This window comes from Aethina tumida, chromosome 2 (genome assembly GCF_024364675.1).
Source record: "Aethina tumida isolate Nest 87 chromosome 2, icAetTumi1.1, whole genome shotgun sequence".
In the NCBI taxonomy this organism is placed as follows: domain Eukaryota; kingdom Metazoa; phylum Arthropoda; class Insecta; order Coleoptera; family Nitidulidae; genus Aethina; species Aethina tumida.
In genome coordinates, this window is record NC_065436.1 from 32,649,016 (window position 1) to 32,666,084 (window position 17,069).

Below are 17,069 nucleotides of genomic sequence, written 5' to 3' on the forward strand. Positions count from 1 at the left end.
AAAAATAGTTCATATAAAATAAATTATGATGTAATATTTTTTAAAACTAAAGAATAATTTAAAGCACACAAATAAATAATTTTAAATATTTGTTCATTTAAATGACTGAATATTTTGATTTTTGAATTTTATATTTTACTTCAAAAATTTATAAACCTAGTTTCAATTAAAATAAATTAAGATACAATGTTTTTCAAAACTGAAAGATAATTTGAAGCAAACAGATAAACAATATTTAAATATTCATTCATTTAAATGTGCATTTCAGTATTTTACTCTTTGAATTTTATACTTTAATTCAAAATTTTATAAAAACAGTTTCAATAATAATAATAATAATAATAATAATAATAATAAATTAAGATATAAATTAAATATTTTTTAAAGCTGGAAGAAAATTTGAAGCATACATATAAATAATATTTAAATATTCATTGGTTTAAATGACTATTTCAATATTTTGATTTTTGAATTTTATCCTCTACTTAAAAAATTTATAAATACAGTTTCAAATAAAATAATTAAGATACAATATTTTTCATAAGTGAAAGATAATTTGTAGCAAATATATAAATAATATTTAAATATTCATTTATTTAAATGAATATTCAGCATTTCAATATTTGTATTTTATACTTTAATTCAAATTTTTTTAAATAAATAAATTAAGAAACAATATTTTTAAAAACCGGAAGGTAATTTGACTGTTCAATATTTAAATATTCGTTCATTTAAATGACTATTTCAATATTTTGATTTTTGAACAAACAAAATAAATTAAGAGACAATATTTTTTAAAACTGGAAGATAATTTGAAGCAGCAAAAGATATTTAAATATTCGTTCGTTTAAATGACTATTTCAGTATGTTTATTTTTGAACTTTGAATTTTATACTCCAATTCAAAATTTTATAAATACAGTTCCAAATAAAATAAATTAAAAAACAATATTTTTCAAAACTGAAAGGTAATTTGTACCAGACATATAAATAATATTTAAATATTCATTCATCGTAGTAATATTTTGATTTTTGAATGTAATTCAAAATTTATAAACATAGTAATGCGAGACTATTTGAATATTTTTATTTTTGAATGTTATACACCAAATTAAAATACTACGACTATTCGGGATTTTTCTGGACTCTTCTCACAAGACTACTCGTGGGCATTGTTCGATTTTCTTGCCTATTCACCGTTCAAGACTTTACGTAACATAAACTGGAAACACCGCTTAGATTAAAACTTGATCATAATTCGCTTAAAATCATCCCGGATTAGCGACGTCCGTCTGCAAGAGAAAAGGATTTAATTTGGGCAATTGAGAGATTTTCATTTCACACTTTCCCACGCCGACGTTTCCGCACAGTGGAAAACGAAATTTGAGATTCAATTAAGCCGTTCCGAAAAGAAACAATGACGTTTAAATACACTTTCACAATCTGCGCTTTTGTCGGCGGTCCCTCTTTCCTACACAAGACAATTTTTCCGTAATTAGATTTTTTGTTTGTCAGCAGATTGTCGGAGAGAGGTTTCGGTTATTTATTGCGTCTCGAATGAAATTCAATTTATTACGGATATGCCAGATTTATTTTATGTTGTATAACGTTTTCGTTCGAATGATATTTGTCAGAGTGACTACGTGGGTTGCGTATAGAGAAACACGAAATATGTGAAAAGCATTGCAGACCTGGCAGACACTTTATGTTGTGGCCGTTTTTATTGTCTGCAAGAGGTAAATTTCCTACGGTCGTATTATAAATTCATAAAAGCAACTAGTATATTTCTGATTTGATGTGTTCCTTATCGGAACCCGGGACTTTCTACTGATAACTATTGACGGTAGGAGGAAACAAAGAGCCGCAATAAATTTGTCGGTTACCGAGAACCGTCGGTGGAATAAAAAAAACCTAGGGACTCGCGAAGAGATGCAATTCCTTATATGAATGCGTCTTCACATTTCTAACTTGAGTAGAATGTAGTAATTGAATTGGGTCGTTAACCTATCGAGATTCTCAGATGAAATGCATGTTTCACAGAATTCCATGCGCTTACATTCTAACGAACTTCCTTTGGACTTATTACTTCCATTGTATGAATATTGAAAATCGATAGATCATACAACATAATATAATAAAATTTGTGTTACAATAATACATTGTACGTCTTTTGAGGTGAAGATAGAATCGAAAAAGCTTAATAGTTTTAAAAAATATTTAGTGGTGTGGAAAATAGCAAAAGAATTTATTATATTGAATATTGTAGGTATAAAAATTATTTGGATTTTCTAAAAAAATTAAATTCAATTTAAAATTAAGGGCTTTTCCTCAGGAGAAACTTCACAAAAAATTGTATTTACAGTTTACTCACTGCTTGAGTAAACTAGGCAAAATATATTAAATCTATTTAATTAAGTAAATTTAAATTGCGCACATCAAAAGACTCGAAGTGCGCATGTCGTCATACATTTAAGTAAAGATGTTTACATCCAAGAACTTCTGTGCCGACATTCTAATTTCACATTGAACTAATGTTCACGTAAAACAATTTTAAAAGGCCGCTTTACGAGAGAAACAAAACAAAACTAAATTACCACATTAAGAACGTTACCCGCATCAATCTTCGTAGCAAATCATCGTTTCTAAAGTATCTGAAAATGACCGTGCAGATCTATCATCGTACGAATTTCCTAAACTTCCAGACTTCACCGTGATTGCCTATTATTTAAAGAACATTAAGGGGCACATTTCACTTTATTAGGGGTCTAACCGTTCGCATGCTAACCTACGTCGTCGCACGCCATACCAACATCAATTTTTCAGTAGTCCACACCTATTGAATAAATTCGTTGCATTAAAGCTGGCATGAGTTTTTTTCATTACCATCCATCTGGGTCTTTATTCGGAGAGTAGACTCTCGGTGTTAGTCCATTTACGGGCCACTCCCTTCCGACCATTGACATTGAAGGCATATTCATGGCGGACATTGCAGAAATATGAGTGATTGTGTTAGCCAAATGACATTTGCATATAATGTACAGTTTTATTGTTGGAGCCTTACATGAATTAGATTAGCCATTAGCATTTCGTTTTCGTGCAGGGCTGCCACGGACAGTTTCGACATGTGACGGGTCCGTCTGCATAATCTGCATTATTATTCCAAAACGACTCGAAAGGTTACTTGGTGGACTGTAAAATCCATTGTTGACTACCGCGTTGTGCTATTAGATATTACAAACAATGACGTCCGTTTGGCATGTAACGGAGCTTATGCTAATTTTAGGGTTGTTCTTTATTACACGAGTGTGTACTTATTACATGTATCGTGATTAGAGCGATTCCACCGAGAAATACGTAAACAGCAGTGACATAAAATGTAATAAACAACAATTAGTTTGACCATACCGGTAGGTTTTATGTGACGAATGGAAAATTGTAGGTATTATGTACACATCATTACGGCGTTTCAAATTTCTGATTCGTAAATGTTGTCGTCGCCTCAAATATCCCACCAGAAGACTTGTAACAATAAAATATGAACGTGACTTAAAAATGCAACATTCCCAGTACAGTTTCGTCGACAAACAGGTTCAATAAAATTCCGTGGATTTCGTAGTGATCTAACCAACATACCTTCGCCGACCCAACGTACAATTTTTAATAACACAACAAATCCGTACACCGTATAAACAAGCGGATCAGTTTGTGGTTTTTTCCCCGCAGTCAGACCGTCCGGCTATTTTTATTCCCGGAGTGGCGGTGCATTATTGCCGTTATTTATTTTTATATACCGGAATCATATCTGGAACGCCCCGGGCCGAGTTTATTTCGACCCACTCATAACATTCGGGGTCCGTGCTCGAGATCCACTTATTTTTCTATCTTCTTTTGTTCGTCTTTGTGGCTTTGAAGTCCCGCACTCCGGGCCACTCGAAGCACGGCGCAAAAAAGCGCTTTTCCGCTTCCTCAAGTGCACAACGCCAAGATAAAGGAGGAGCCGTTTTAATTAGAACGCACTAAAAAATTATGTGCTTGGTGTGTTTCATTTTTTTAATCAGGATCGCTAAACATCAACGTCTCGGTGTATATGTGTGGCCTATTTAGAATTCTGCGTTCACTCGGTCGACGATTTGAATAAATATTAAAATATCTCGGGCGTCGTGCATCATTTTCGTGGGTGAGTACGTGCAGGAAGCGCGGTCGACGTTTTCACGACGCGAATTCATGAAAATTTTATTACGAGGAAGGAAAGTCGTCGATTTAATTAAACAATTACACCGGAATTTAAGGGACACGGCGACGCTGCGCCGGAATAGAATTTCAACGTTGGAAAATGCCGTTCCAAACGCACAGTTGTTTTAATACTTCTTCTAAATAGATTGTCCCGTTACTGCTCTAACTTTGAGAAAAAATCATAATTGTATTTAGACCACTGTAGAAATCTCTTTTTAGGGCCAGTAAAAATACCATGCCTCATTCATTATTTGGAGTAATTAAAGATATTCTTTAGAAGAGACCTGTATAAATTAAGGGGGCGATTTAGATTAAGATTAATAAAATAGGGGACAGGACCCAGGTTGCATTATGCCTCCGCCCGAAATGCAAGGATTTTACAGGACTATAAAGTAAAAATTGGCGCAGATTACTTAACTTTAATTTCTTCCTTTAGTTTACGTTTTTAGCAAAATTGGATTTTTAAATTAACAAAAAATTTTCAGTACTTCATTTTCTTTATTGTTTTCATTTTTATACAATCAATAAAATTAATACGGATTATAAAATCCACGTCCAGGTCTTTTGAATCCTCTGGAACCTCGTCCCCTGCCTCCTCTTCCTCTGAAAAAGTTCCTTCCTCTAGGTGCACGATGAGTGGTGGAAATGCCGGGACGGTTGGTCCTCTTCGGCATCACCTTAATCTGACGTCCCCTCAACAAGGACTCGTCCATGGCCATGGCCAGACGCACCGAATCCGTATGTCCGAATTCGATGTAGGCGAAGCCCTTCGGCTTCCCATCGTACTTGTTGTGCTGAATCTTGACACGGTTAATGATACCGCAACCCTGGAAATGCTTGGTCAGCTCCTGCGGGGTGGTGCCGTAATCGACGTTTCCCACGTACACGCTACGATTGTCCGCCTCCATCTTCTCCTCGAGGGAGACGGTAAGGTTGTAGTGCGGTGGACTGTCCAGCTGCATCTGTCTGTCGATTTCAGCTTGTAGCTGTCTCAGCTTCTCTGATTCGTCCTCCATCTCTTTCACTCTGGCCTTCATCTCTTCCAATTCACTGTCGTCTGAGTTGACCGACACGTTCTCTTGTTCACCAGGGGGCGAGGAGATGTTGTTCGAGACATTGATTTCATTTTCACTCATTTTTTCGGTGCTGTTATCAAGGCAAGTGTTGGCAGTAGACATGTTGTAGTTGACTGTTTGTCTGACACCTACTACCCCGTTTGCCTTTTGGTTTTATATGCAACGCCAGGTATGACGTGTGTGTTGCAGGTGCATTCGCAAATTTCACTGTAGGTTAAGATAATCCAAAATCATAAATTTAAATTATTACACAATACCTTGCGTATTTACCTCGATTAAATTAAAAATTAAAATAAAATTGTTAGGTTAAATATTTAAAATTTGAAATATTAAGCTTAAAATTATAAACATCCTATTAAAATAAACAAAATTATTATTTTAAATTTAAAAATTAGATTAAAATTTAATTTCTGATGTTTTTAAATTTTTTTACAGCATTTGAAGAAACCCAAAAGTACCGTTTTTAACATTTTTAACATCCATATGCTCTTCTTAACTTCTCTCTAATATTTTGAACACCATTCAAAACAATAAATTCTCATTAATATCATTTTTACATTCTTCATAATTTTCTACTATTTTCATATTCCTTAAAACTATATAAATTTTTAAATGATTTTCAACATTTACAAAGTTTTAAAAAAGGTTTAAATATTTTTAAATATACATTTTTCAAATTTTGAAGGTTTAAATTGATTGACTTTAAATTTTAAAAAAATTAAAAATTAAGATTAATGAATTATAAATATAATAAAAAAATTTATTATTATTATATTTTATAAACAAAGAAAATTTAAATTATTATTTTAAAAATATAAAATTTAAAATATTAAGTTAAAAACATAAAAATAACCAATTTAATTAAAAAAAAAAAAAAATTATTAAAATTTAAATATTGCACTCAAGAAATTAAAATTATTATTTTAAATTGAAATGATGATTTATTTTTTTTAATGATATTCAATGTTAAAGAAAGATTTGATTTTTCAATATTTTTACGATTTAAAGCTGTATAAAAATATTGGCACAGCATGTAACAAGAAATTAAGCCCTAAATATAACTGTAAGTAATAAAGTTGATTTACAAAGTCAATAGGCTTTAACTTTAATTTCAAAATGTTACGATTTCAGCAAAGTATTTTAGATTAATCCGATTAAATCCTGCCGCCTTAAAATTATTTACAACGGGCTTTCTAACGAACGCGTGCATGTATTATAAGTTGTTCACCCGGGGCAATTTCTCAAGTGTAGATTTAACTTTTAACTTCCCCCCACTAGCACAAACAAAACAATTTAATTTCAAGCCCTGTTCCCGGCTTTGAGTACATATAAAAATATTCATCACCACCGGCAAAAACCGGAGCATTTATTACGTGTAATCCAGCCGAATATGGGGCACTTCAAAAGGGACAATTGCCCGGGATTCGTTGAAATTTGCTTGTTCCGAGTGTCCTTAAAAAGGACGACAGTCCCTCCACTAAATTAGGTACGGGCGCACAAGTTATGGTCGGATATTCGCATCATCTGCGACACTGCCGGCGTCCCGACACTAATTTCGTTCGGGGGGAATAAAAGATTCGTTGTTTTAATTAATTCGGGCGCCGCCTGGAACAATTGCCAAAACGTAAATTCCTCTAGGTATGTCAAAAAAGATGGATTCGTTCTGTGCGCACGACTAATTACGCGTGATGCTTCAATTAATGTTGCGTCTTGCCAAAATCTCGGAATGTATTATAATGCCACGCCTCGCCAGTACAATGCCTCAACGTTAATTATGCAGGTATAGTTCGGTTGCGTTGCTCGATATCCAAACAAAACTCGAAATGGAGAAAGCACTAATGCATTATAATGGATGTTTATTAATTAATTATTCAGAAAACTAAGCAAGGACTAATGGCTTCATTTTTATTTTTAAAACCACGCTACTAATTGAGATGCTGCACCAAAATGCGGTAATTGATGATCTGTTTGGGTTTAGGTTTGGGATAATGATGGCGAGTGCCATGAATGTTTTTGGCATTCCACGTGTTTCATTAAGTATCAGCAACAGAACATTCTTCCTGTCTTGTTTTCACTTTGGAAAATGATGTTCTTGTAGGATTTATTGCTTGTTTATTTTAATTTAAGTGGGTGAAGCAGGATTTTACTTTTTTATTAGGTTGTCAAGAAAGTTTTTTAGACTTATAAAATGCCCAAATCTCAGCTTGAATAAGTCTTTATTAATCGAAATAAGAACAATTTGAGTCAATATTTTTGACAATGAGAACCGATGGAATAGATCTTCTAGGGTTCTGGTAGTGAAGAAGTCGTTGAAGACGTTTGTGCATCAATTTGGTTTTTGAAGCAGTTCTCGTGTAACAGGTTGTCGAACTGTTTGAAAAAATGATAATCAGTTGGCAAAAGGTTTGGTGAGTATGGCGGATTAGGCAGACTTTCGTACCCCAGTTTTTCCGCAATGATAGTTGTGCGACATATAGGCGAGCATTGTGACGAAGAAGAATTTGCCTTTTCTGTTGAACAATGCCGAATGCATAGGCTGTAATTTCTGGTGTATTTCGTCGATTTGTTGACAGTATTTCACTGCCGCAATTATTTCACTTCAGGAATCAGGAAATAGTAATGGATTACACCGGCGTCAGACCACCAAACAGTAACCATAACCTTCTTTTGGTAGCAATTCGTTTACGGAAAGTGTTTGGGAGTCTGATTGGAGTCCATCCATTGTGTTTTTCGTCACAAGTCATACTCATAAATAGAACGAACATGTGCTACAAAAAATTAGACGGAATATTCATCACTAATGAACAAAATCCAATAATTAAAATTTTGTGCCACTAGTAAATTCAACACAAGCACAAAAGACAGCCAGTTTGAAAAGGGCTTTGTATAATGACCCGAATAGTCCAGATACTTCCGACCCCCCAGTATTTCATTTAAGTGTCAAACAAAAACAGTGGCTGAAATTTCCACGTCGACCAGAAAATAATACATCAACGTGTCATGTTCTGTGATTGTTCCGCGACGATTTTAATCAATGGGAGACCGAGGAATTAATATCGCACCATAAATTACACCTTGTAAACTCCCGAGATGTGTACTGGAAACGTTGATTGATTGCGAAAAAATTCACTTTTTAAGTTCAACTCCGGTTTTATTACGGAGCACGGCCGCCGGGGCGTTTTAATTAGATTTGACTTTTATTAATGGGGTTCTTTTTCGACGTTGTTTTTAGTGCGGCCACAAAATCTTCTCATTCATTGACGTATCAAACGGAAATGAATAGACTCCTAAGAGGGGTTTATTAACCTTTTAGAAGATGGTACATGTGGTGTGTTTGGTTTTTATAACGCCACTGACGTACGAACATGCACCGGGTCCAATTAATCCGAATTTTTACGGTCGCACATAAAACGTCGTCGGACTAATTTCGGTTTGGGTACCGCTGTCGGTTATTGGAGCGTCCACCGAGATAACGATTACCACATTTCACTCGTTGCTACAAACAAGCCAAACTTTTGTGACTCGATAACTCGTCGATGATAATAAGGATGATCCAATGCTTGTAATTGTTTTCGACGTAAATCAGTTCTTTTTTTATCTTACTCCATCAACGGTTGCATCGCACGACTTCGATTATAATTGAAGGCGAGTAACAAATCACCGCTACAAAAACATTACACAAACAGCACTTGTTTGGAAGACATAATGAGGCTGGATTAGCATAACGTAGTGAGCGCCAAGGAAGTTGACACTCCATATGAACAAATGACGTTGGTTGCAAACTTTACCGACGTATCCGACGACCGTGCTTTTAAAACAAAATCGACAGTTTCATAATGATTTACTCGGCGAGTTGTTCTATTCTATTAAACTGCGAGTTGACGCGTCATTATTTATTAACGGTGGAACACGGTTTGTTGCGAAACTATAGCTTGTTTTAATTCGGCTTTCAATCGCATTTGTCATTGGATTTTAAACAAGAAAAGTTTATTATTCAGTAAACATGTGAAAAGTTTGTCAATTTAAAATTTAATTTGGTTGTATACTTTAAAAAAAATAGTTTTATACGGTTTTTTAATATTTTATTTTATTTAAATAAATATACGGCCACAATTTTTTCAGTCTTCATTAATTTAACATATGTATGTTACGTTATTTTATTTGTTTTGTATTTTTTATAATTATATTATTTTTTTAATTTTTTCGAATTCTAAATTAATCTATAAGTATAAATTTTAATTTCTGACACTTTTCAATATTCTTACAGAATTTAAAGCAATAATAATTTTCAAAATTGATATTTACATTTTTTGAATTTTCATTTATAACATACGTTATGTATGCACGATTCAAAACAATGATTTTAAACATTTTTCTATACTTTACCATTTTCATGTTTCTTAAAACTACTTTTTAAATAATTTTCGTTTAAATAAATATTTTTAAATAAACTTTTTTCCGCAATTTTTTTCAACAATTTTCATGTTTTCAAAATTCTTAAGTAGTTGATAATTTTAACATTTACATAATTTTCATATTTCTAATATTTTGGATACCAACCAAAACAATGTTTTTTCTGTATTTTTCTATACTTTACTATTTCCATATTTCTTAAAACTAATACATTTTTAAATAATCTTCGTTTTTCAGCAATTTTATCAACAATTTTTATATTTTTTGTAATTCTAAATTAACATTTTTCAATATTTTAAAATTGAAATTTATCGACTAACATTTTTAATTTTTTTGTCTTATATTATTTTGAATATAATCAAACAATTTTTTCAGTACTTTAACAATTTTTATATACTACTATTTAAATTTTTCTTTAATATTATCATATATACAGATATATATTGTTCATAGAGTTAACAAAATTTAAATTAAATTTACTGTTTTTCATATTTTAAATTCATCGAGTAAAGTTTTTTCAGGTCTGATTATCTGAACATTAAAATGGTTGAAAATTTAACATATTTTAATTTTTATTTGCTATTTTTATATTTTGAAAGTGAAAAAAGATTTAAATTTATAATTTTGGATTTATCAATTTTTTAAATGATGTTCAACGTTTTAAAGCTTTTAAATTTAAAAGGTTAACATATTTTCCAATTTTTTAGTGTTTAAATTTATTAAAATATATATATATATTTTTTTAATTTTTGGTCTCTTCCGACATTTCTAACAACATTCCAAACACTAACATTGTTCAGCAGCCTAATATGCAAAACAGTAAAAAAATTCCTTGGATTCTAATCAGATTCCCAGAGAACGAAATCAATCAGAGACCGCTTGCAAGAGGGTGGGCGAATTTTAATCCGTTTTTAATCGTGCCAATAAAGCAATAATTTAATTAGACATTTCGGAGCCTGACCGATTCGGCGGTTGTATCTCGCCGTCGTCCGCCTTGATGCATAATTCATGGCGGACCGTTTCGCCTCAAATCCGCAGTCGAAAGTTGAAATCGCAAAACGAGATCATTTAACCAAATGCAAACGTTCCATGTTTTTCGCAAGTGTCGCAAGCAAAACGCGTGCGCGACTTTACATAATCGTATTTTAATTTATGCCATGTTAATACGGATCGTAATTAATTATGGGGACACGCCGAACAGGCCATTTGGTTTGTCGAGTCAATTTATTATTTAAAATAGACACGACAAAGAAGCAGCGCCTTTAAATCAAGAGGTCAAGGAAACAAATTGACATTATAATGCTGGACACACCCCGAAAAGATTAATTAACTTAAATTAGCATCTGCTCCCGAAAACCCTTGCTAAATTGCTACGGTGGTCTAACAGCTGTCCTCATCCACTATCTAGGATACTTAATACACGTCGAACTATTATTATTGAATTATTAACGAAGTCACGTATCCGTAATGCGATATTTAACCCCAGCCCCAGAAAACTTTTCGACCATGCGGGAGGAACCCGACACGCATTGCGATGCATTGTCCCGAAATCCCTTTCACGATTAAATGGAATCCTTGTGGGTAATTACGTTTTTTAAATTCACTTCCCAAATCCGCGTCGTGTGTCTGAAAGGTTATATAAATGTGTTCGAGATTTTGTGACACCCCATTACGTATTCCCCCTACACCCCGTATCAGGAAACAATTCCTTTCGAGACGGGCGTGGAAGGGCAAAAAAATGCAGGCTACGATGTTATTTTAAAAGCAGGAAATATGAAATCTCGACAGCTAGGTAAGAAAATATATACAATACGAAGGGAGCATATTTCTGATGGGTCGTTATGGTAACCAGATTGTCTCCAGGGCATTGCTAACACTGATTTCCCCTTTCCGCAGACAAAACCGATAAATGTTTGCCTCGATACGGGCCTCGAAATTTGAATACGTCTTAACGTAACTCTTGAAAATAATTGAAACGTACCGATTCTTGGGTGATGCGTACGAAAAAGTAGAAAGAAGCCAATGAAGTGAGCAAATTTAAGGGCGGAGGTGGAGACATCGAATACATCAAATTTTATTGTTCACCTTAACCTTTTTACTTTTCAATCATCGGAAAAGGTTGAACTTTGTCGCTTCCCGATGCGCATTAAGTATTAAACTGGAAAGTTATTTTAAGATACATCCCCCGTTAAAAATTTAACTTCCCCATTGGCTTTGGGACTTAGGCGTAATCGGATTTGAAGAGAAATCAATGATGAACACCGAGTCCTTTTATCTAATCGGCGGCGTCCCGGCAAATAACTCCTACTCACTGACTGGTTATTGTCTTCAACTTTACTAACCTGCAACAAAAAGGAAAACATGTTAATAGAGCTTCATCTAGAGATGCATTTAAATTGGTCGCCGCAGGAAAAAGTTCCCTGTTAATTCGAAACCGTTAAGAAATATAATAAATTCAGTCTAATTGAACCGATAAGAAACGAGTGCGTTGATACCCTCATACAACCAGTTAAACCTGCTATCTTTACATAAACTCGTAAAGTAAAATCAATAAATAGAATCTAAAACCGAGGCGAACGCAATAAAATCGTTACATCTGTTATCTATATTTAGATTTACAAAAGAAGTCGCATCTCGATCCTATTTCGACGGTTCCGAATGGCAGAATTGGCCGGGAACAATGGGTTGAAAGGAGAAGGTGGAACTTCAAAGCGGCGCGTAATCTCCTTACGTGGATTTTCGAGCCCCAAACAACATTGGATTTTCTCCTTGGAACGTTGTCCAAGTATTTGTTATTAGATCGGGTTTCGTGTCTAACGGATTTGCCGCGCATTCGAACTGGTCGTACAGTACGTGAACTCTGTGTCTCCGCTATCTGTAAATTAAGGCAATAATAACAATAAGTAGTGAACCGTGGTGGATTTAAAGTTCAATGTCATAGGTCCCAAGGAATTTTCTACAGAAGTGCTGTGTTATCTATGATGGACTGTCGTCGACGAAAAAACTTATCGACATTTTCATAACAAACGGACCTTTTTGTATCGGCGACTGGTGTCATCAATTAATTTATTTACCCCGCGATATTCTCACGTACCTGATTGAATTTTATTTACTATTTGCATGCTATATAGTGTGATATTTATATAATAATAACAATAATAATAATAGTAAAATTAGTGATATACTATATACCGAGTTAAAATCTTTAAAGGGTATTACTAAAACTATACTAAAGTCACCAACTCTAAAGGGGTTTACCAAGATTTTAAAAGTATTAATTTGTTAACAGATGTGTATATTTATATTAAAATAGATATAACAATTCTTGATTTATGTCGAATTACCAACTTTAGAGGAGTTTACGAAGAGACATACATCGAGTTACAAACATCAGAGAGATTTACGAAGATTTTAATAGATTTTATATTACAATTAATAACATGCAATGGGATATTTATATCAAAATAAATATCATAATTTATGATATATACGGAGATACTAAATTTAAACGTATTTATAAGATTTTAAAAGTTGGTATATCAAATTATAAATCATGGATCCTGATTTATATCGAGGTACCAATTTTAAGGGAATCTATTAAGGTGTTAAATATTGTTATACAAATTTATTAACAAAAAAATTACAATTACAATATTATGATGTTTATATAAAAATAAATATCATAATTAGTGATATATAATGAGTTATCAAATTTAAAGTATTTGAAGAAGATTTTAAGTGGTTATACTAAATTATTAACAAAAATACGCATGTTCGTGATATTCATTAAAATAAATATCAAAATCTTTGACATATGTTGAGCTATCATCATTAGAGAGATTCACGAAGATTAATTATTATATTAAATTAATAGAAAAATGTATATCTATTGTGATATTTCTATCAAAATAAGAATCATAATTTGTAATATATATTCTTCTTTACAATTTAATCAAGATTTTAAAAGTTGTCATAGTAAATTATTAACAAAAATATACATTTATCGTGATATTTACATGATAATAAATGTTAAATTTATTGATATATGTCGAGTTACCAATTTTAGAGAGGTTTAACAAGGTTTTAATAGTTGTCATACTAAATTAATAACAGAAATATACATATATTGTAATATTTATATAAAAATGTATATCAAAATTCTTGATATAAGTTGAGTTATCATCTTTAGAGGGATGTACGAAGATTTTAATAGTTATTATATAATTAATAACAAAAATGAATATGTATTGTGCTATTTATATCAAAATAAGTATCATAATTTGTGATATATATTCTTATTTATATTTTAAAAGTATTTATTAAGGTTTGAAAAGTTGTCATATTACATTATTAACAAAAATACATGTATCATGATATTTACATGATAAGAAATATCAAAAATATTAATATATGTCGAGTTACCAACTCTGAAAAGGTTTACCAAGGTTTTAATAGTTATACTAAATTAATAACATACATATGTATCGTGATATTTACATAATAAAATGTATATCAAAATTCTTGATATATGTGGAGTTACCATCTTTAGAGGGAATTTACGAAGATTTTAATAGTTATTATATACAATTAATAACAGAAATGTATATGTACCGTGTTATTTATATCAAAATAAGTATCATAATTTGTGATATATATTCTTATTTATATTTTAAAGGGATTTATCAAGGTTTTAAACATTGTCATATTAAATTATTAACAAAAAAATATATGTATCGTGATATATACATGATAATAAATATCAAAATTATTGATATATATCGAGTTACCAACTTAAGGGAGGTTTACCAAGGTTTTAATAGTTAATATTGGAAATATATATGTATCGAGATATTTATATAAAAATAAATAAAAAAAATGGCAAGATTTTAATATTAACTATCATTCATCATATAACAGTATTTATTAGTAACTTTTGTTATAACAGCATTAAATCTCTTTAATGTTGGTAATGTATCACTGATTTTTATATTTAAGTTGATACAAAAATCTCTATATGTATATCATGATAAACCCCTAAAATTCTTATTGTTAAATAAAAACTAATAGAGAAATAAAAATATTTAACAGTAGTAGATAATCATGATTATTACCATTGCAAGCAAGCAAGTTACTGTTTTGTCTGTTGTTTAATTTAACATTTTTTGAGATTTATCACCGTGAATATCAGTATCTTACATCAACTGTTTTGTTTACATCCAGCTGGCCTTGGCGACCGTACATGGAAGTAATTTTCGGCGGGCCGAAAACCGAACATTTCCTTATAGATCGATGCACGTCTCGTCCGTTCGTTTTTTGTTGCGTCCAACGGGCAAACAATTTTAATTATCTCTTATTGCATATGCACGGACGCAATCAATTTCTGGCTGGACGTGTCATTCATAAATCAAACTTTTTTTTTATTTCATTATTGGTTTTCGTGAGAAAACCTCGTTTCGCCGAAAGCGCTGCGTCTCGTAAATTACCGATAAACTCGCACAGTCCGGGTTAAATCGACCTCATTATGAGTCCGTATCGGGCATACGTACACCCACTTGTACAATCATCTCTTTTAGACCGGGCAAAGTGGTGCTCGTTTGTAATTTGCATGCAAATAACGATCGACAAATATAGTTTTTTAACCTTTTCGCCAGGCCCAAAACTGGTCGCATGACATTTTCACGAAAACACACATCTGCCTCTCGAAAAGTGCAAGCATAAAAGATCGATTACTGCATACCGTGGCAGTTCCGTTATATTAATTTAGAAAGCCGATAAACTGAAGCACACGGATTAAATTGCAATAAATTAATCGTTAAAACGAGCCACTCGCTCTATTAACTATTCCACACGATTTAAAATTTCATGTAAAACCGATAAGACATTATATTCACATGTGTATCTCTCCGCCACCGATTTATTGCGGTGTTTAATTAAAGATTTACTAATTAATTTAAATCTGGCACTATAAAATATAGACTGCAAACAGGTTGACTGTGCAAGTTGTAAATAAAATACGATCGGATACGTGAGAATATCACGCAGTAACTTGGTAAATTGATATGTGTCACGAATTGTGATATTTATATTGATATCTACTTTAATTGTTTGTTAATAATATGATTTAACATCTACTAGAGAAACTTGTGTACAGTTAATAAATCGATATCTACTATTGGCTATAATTATGGCAACTTATTAAAATACAGTTGAACTTCGATAATTAGAACCATAATTTGCCACAAAAAGTTATCAAGACTTCGAGTTATTAAATAAAATATAGACACTGAATGTTATAAATGTGTATATATCATGTAAGTATAATTTAAGCTAGATATTACAAAACAAACTGCTAAAACACACTACTTATCAAAAATAACATGTTTATAAAATATGTAATTCATAATACAATCAATATTATTAAAATGTATTATATGTTATTTTAATGCAAAAAAGATAGTTGTTTGTGTTTGAGGAATATTTTCAAATAAAGTTGCGATATATAAGGAGTAGCGAAATATAAGCATTACCATTGTAGGGGTTGTCTTTAAGAAATGTAATTGGAAGAACCCTTAGTTAAAATGTACTTCCATTTAGAATTTAGGATGTTGTAATTATGTAAACACTATAAAGTAAATTGTAGGAGTTCCCGGCCTTATTCTAATCAATATTTGGTCTTAGAATTGTTGTAGACAGAGAATACTGTTCGAGGATAAGACAGGTATCTTCAGAAAGGCAAAATCTCTAGGAGTTTACTTGAGGCAGAAAAAATTCGACTTATCAAAGATTATATTTATTTCGATTTATCAAAATATTCGATTAATCGAATCCAATATCTGGATAAAATAAAAATTATACCCTGAACCTTCAATGATATACAATTTCTACAAGCATTTTTATTAATCCCTTAATATTAGGAGATAGAACAGTAATTTTAGTAAATAGTTCATATTCGAATAATAAACAAATCAATTTTAGGTTTTCCAAACCTTTGTCCACGAGTGTACATAGTATGTGCTTGAATTGAATGCCAACATATAACAATGTTTATTGTTTTTTCTGTTATTGCTATGTCTACTATGTAAATGATCAATCTAATTTTATTTTTTTAATTTTTCTATTAGTTTTTTTTATTTTTCAATGGACAAAATTATAGGAACATTTTACTTTATGGTCTTCATTGATCTGCGAATTTAAATCGTCATTTACTAGCGATTTTTTACTTGTTATAATTATGGTCGAAATGAAACTGTAGGAAAAATAATAATTTAGCATTATCAAGACCGAGAGAAACAAGAATAATAGAATTGGATTAAAAAATCAAAAAACAATACAATCTTATCGTCAATTG

At 31.8% G+C, this 17,069-nt stretch overlaps 2 protein-coding genes across 2 annotated transcripts in view; both read right to left on the minus strand.

Annotated features, from left to right (window-relative positions):
• Positions 1-17,069, minus strand: part of LOC109603133 (caskin-2) — a 198,887-nt gene that overhangs the window by 74,761 nt on the left and 107,057 nt on the right. The gene's annotated exons all lie outside the window — the stretch shown is intronic.
• LOC109603128 (polyadenylate-binding protein 2-like) lies at positions 4,763-5,760 on the minus strand. Its single transcript, XM_020019586.2, has one exon. It carries the CDS (start codon positions 5,408-5,410, stop codon positions 4,763-4,765), a length of 648 nt encoding a protein of 215 aa, XP_019875145.2. The 5' UTR covers positions 5,411-5,760.

Excerpts from the sequence above, each read along its gene's own strand:
- LOC109603128 (XM_020019586.2), bottom strand. The coding sequence starts at position 5,410 with ATGTCTACTGCCAACACTTGCCTTGATAACAGCACCGAAAAAATGAGT.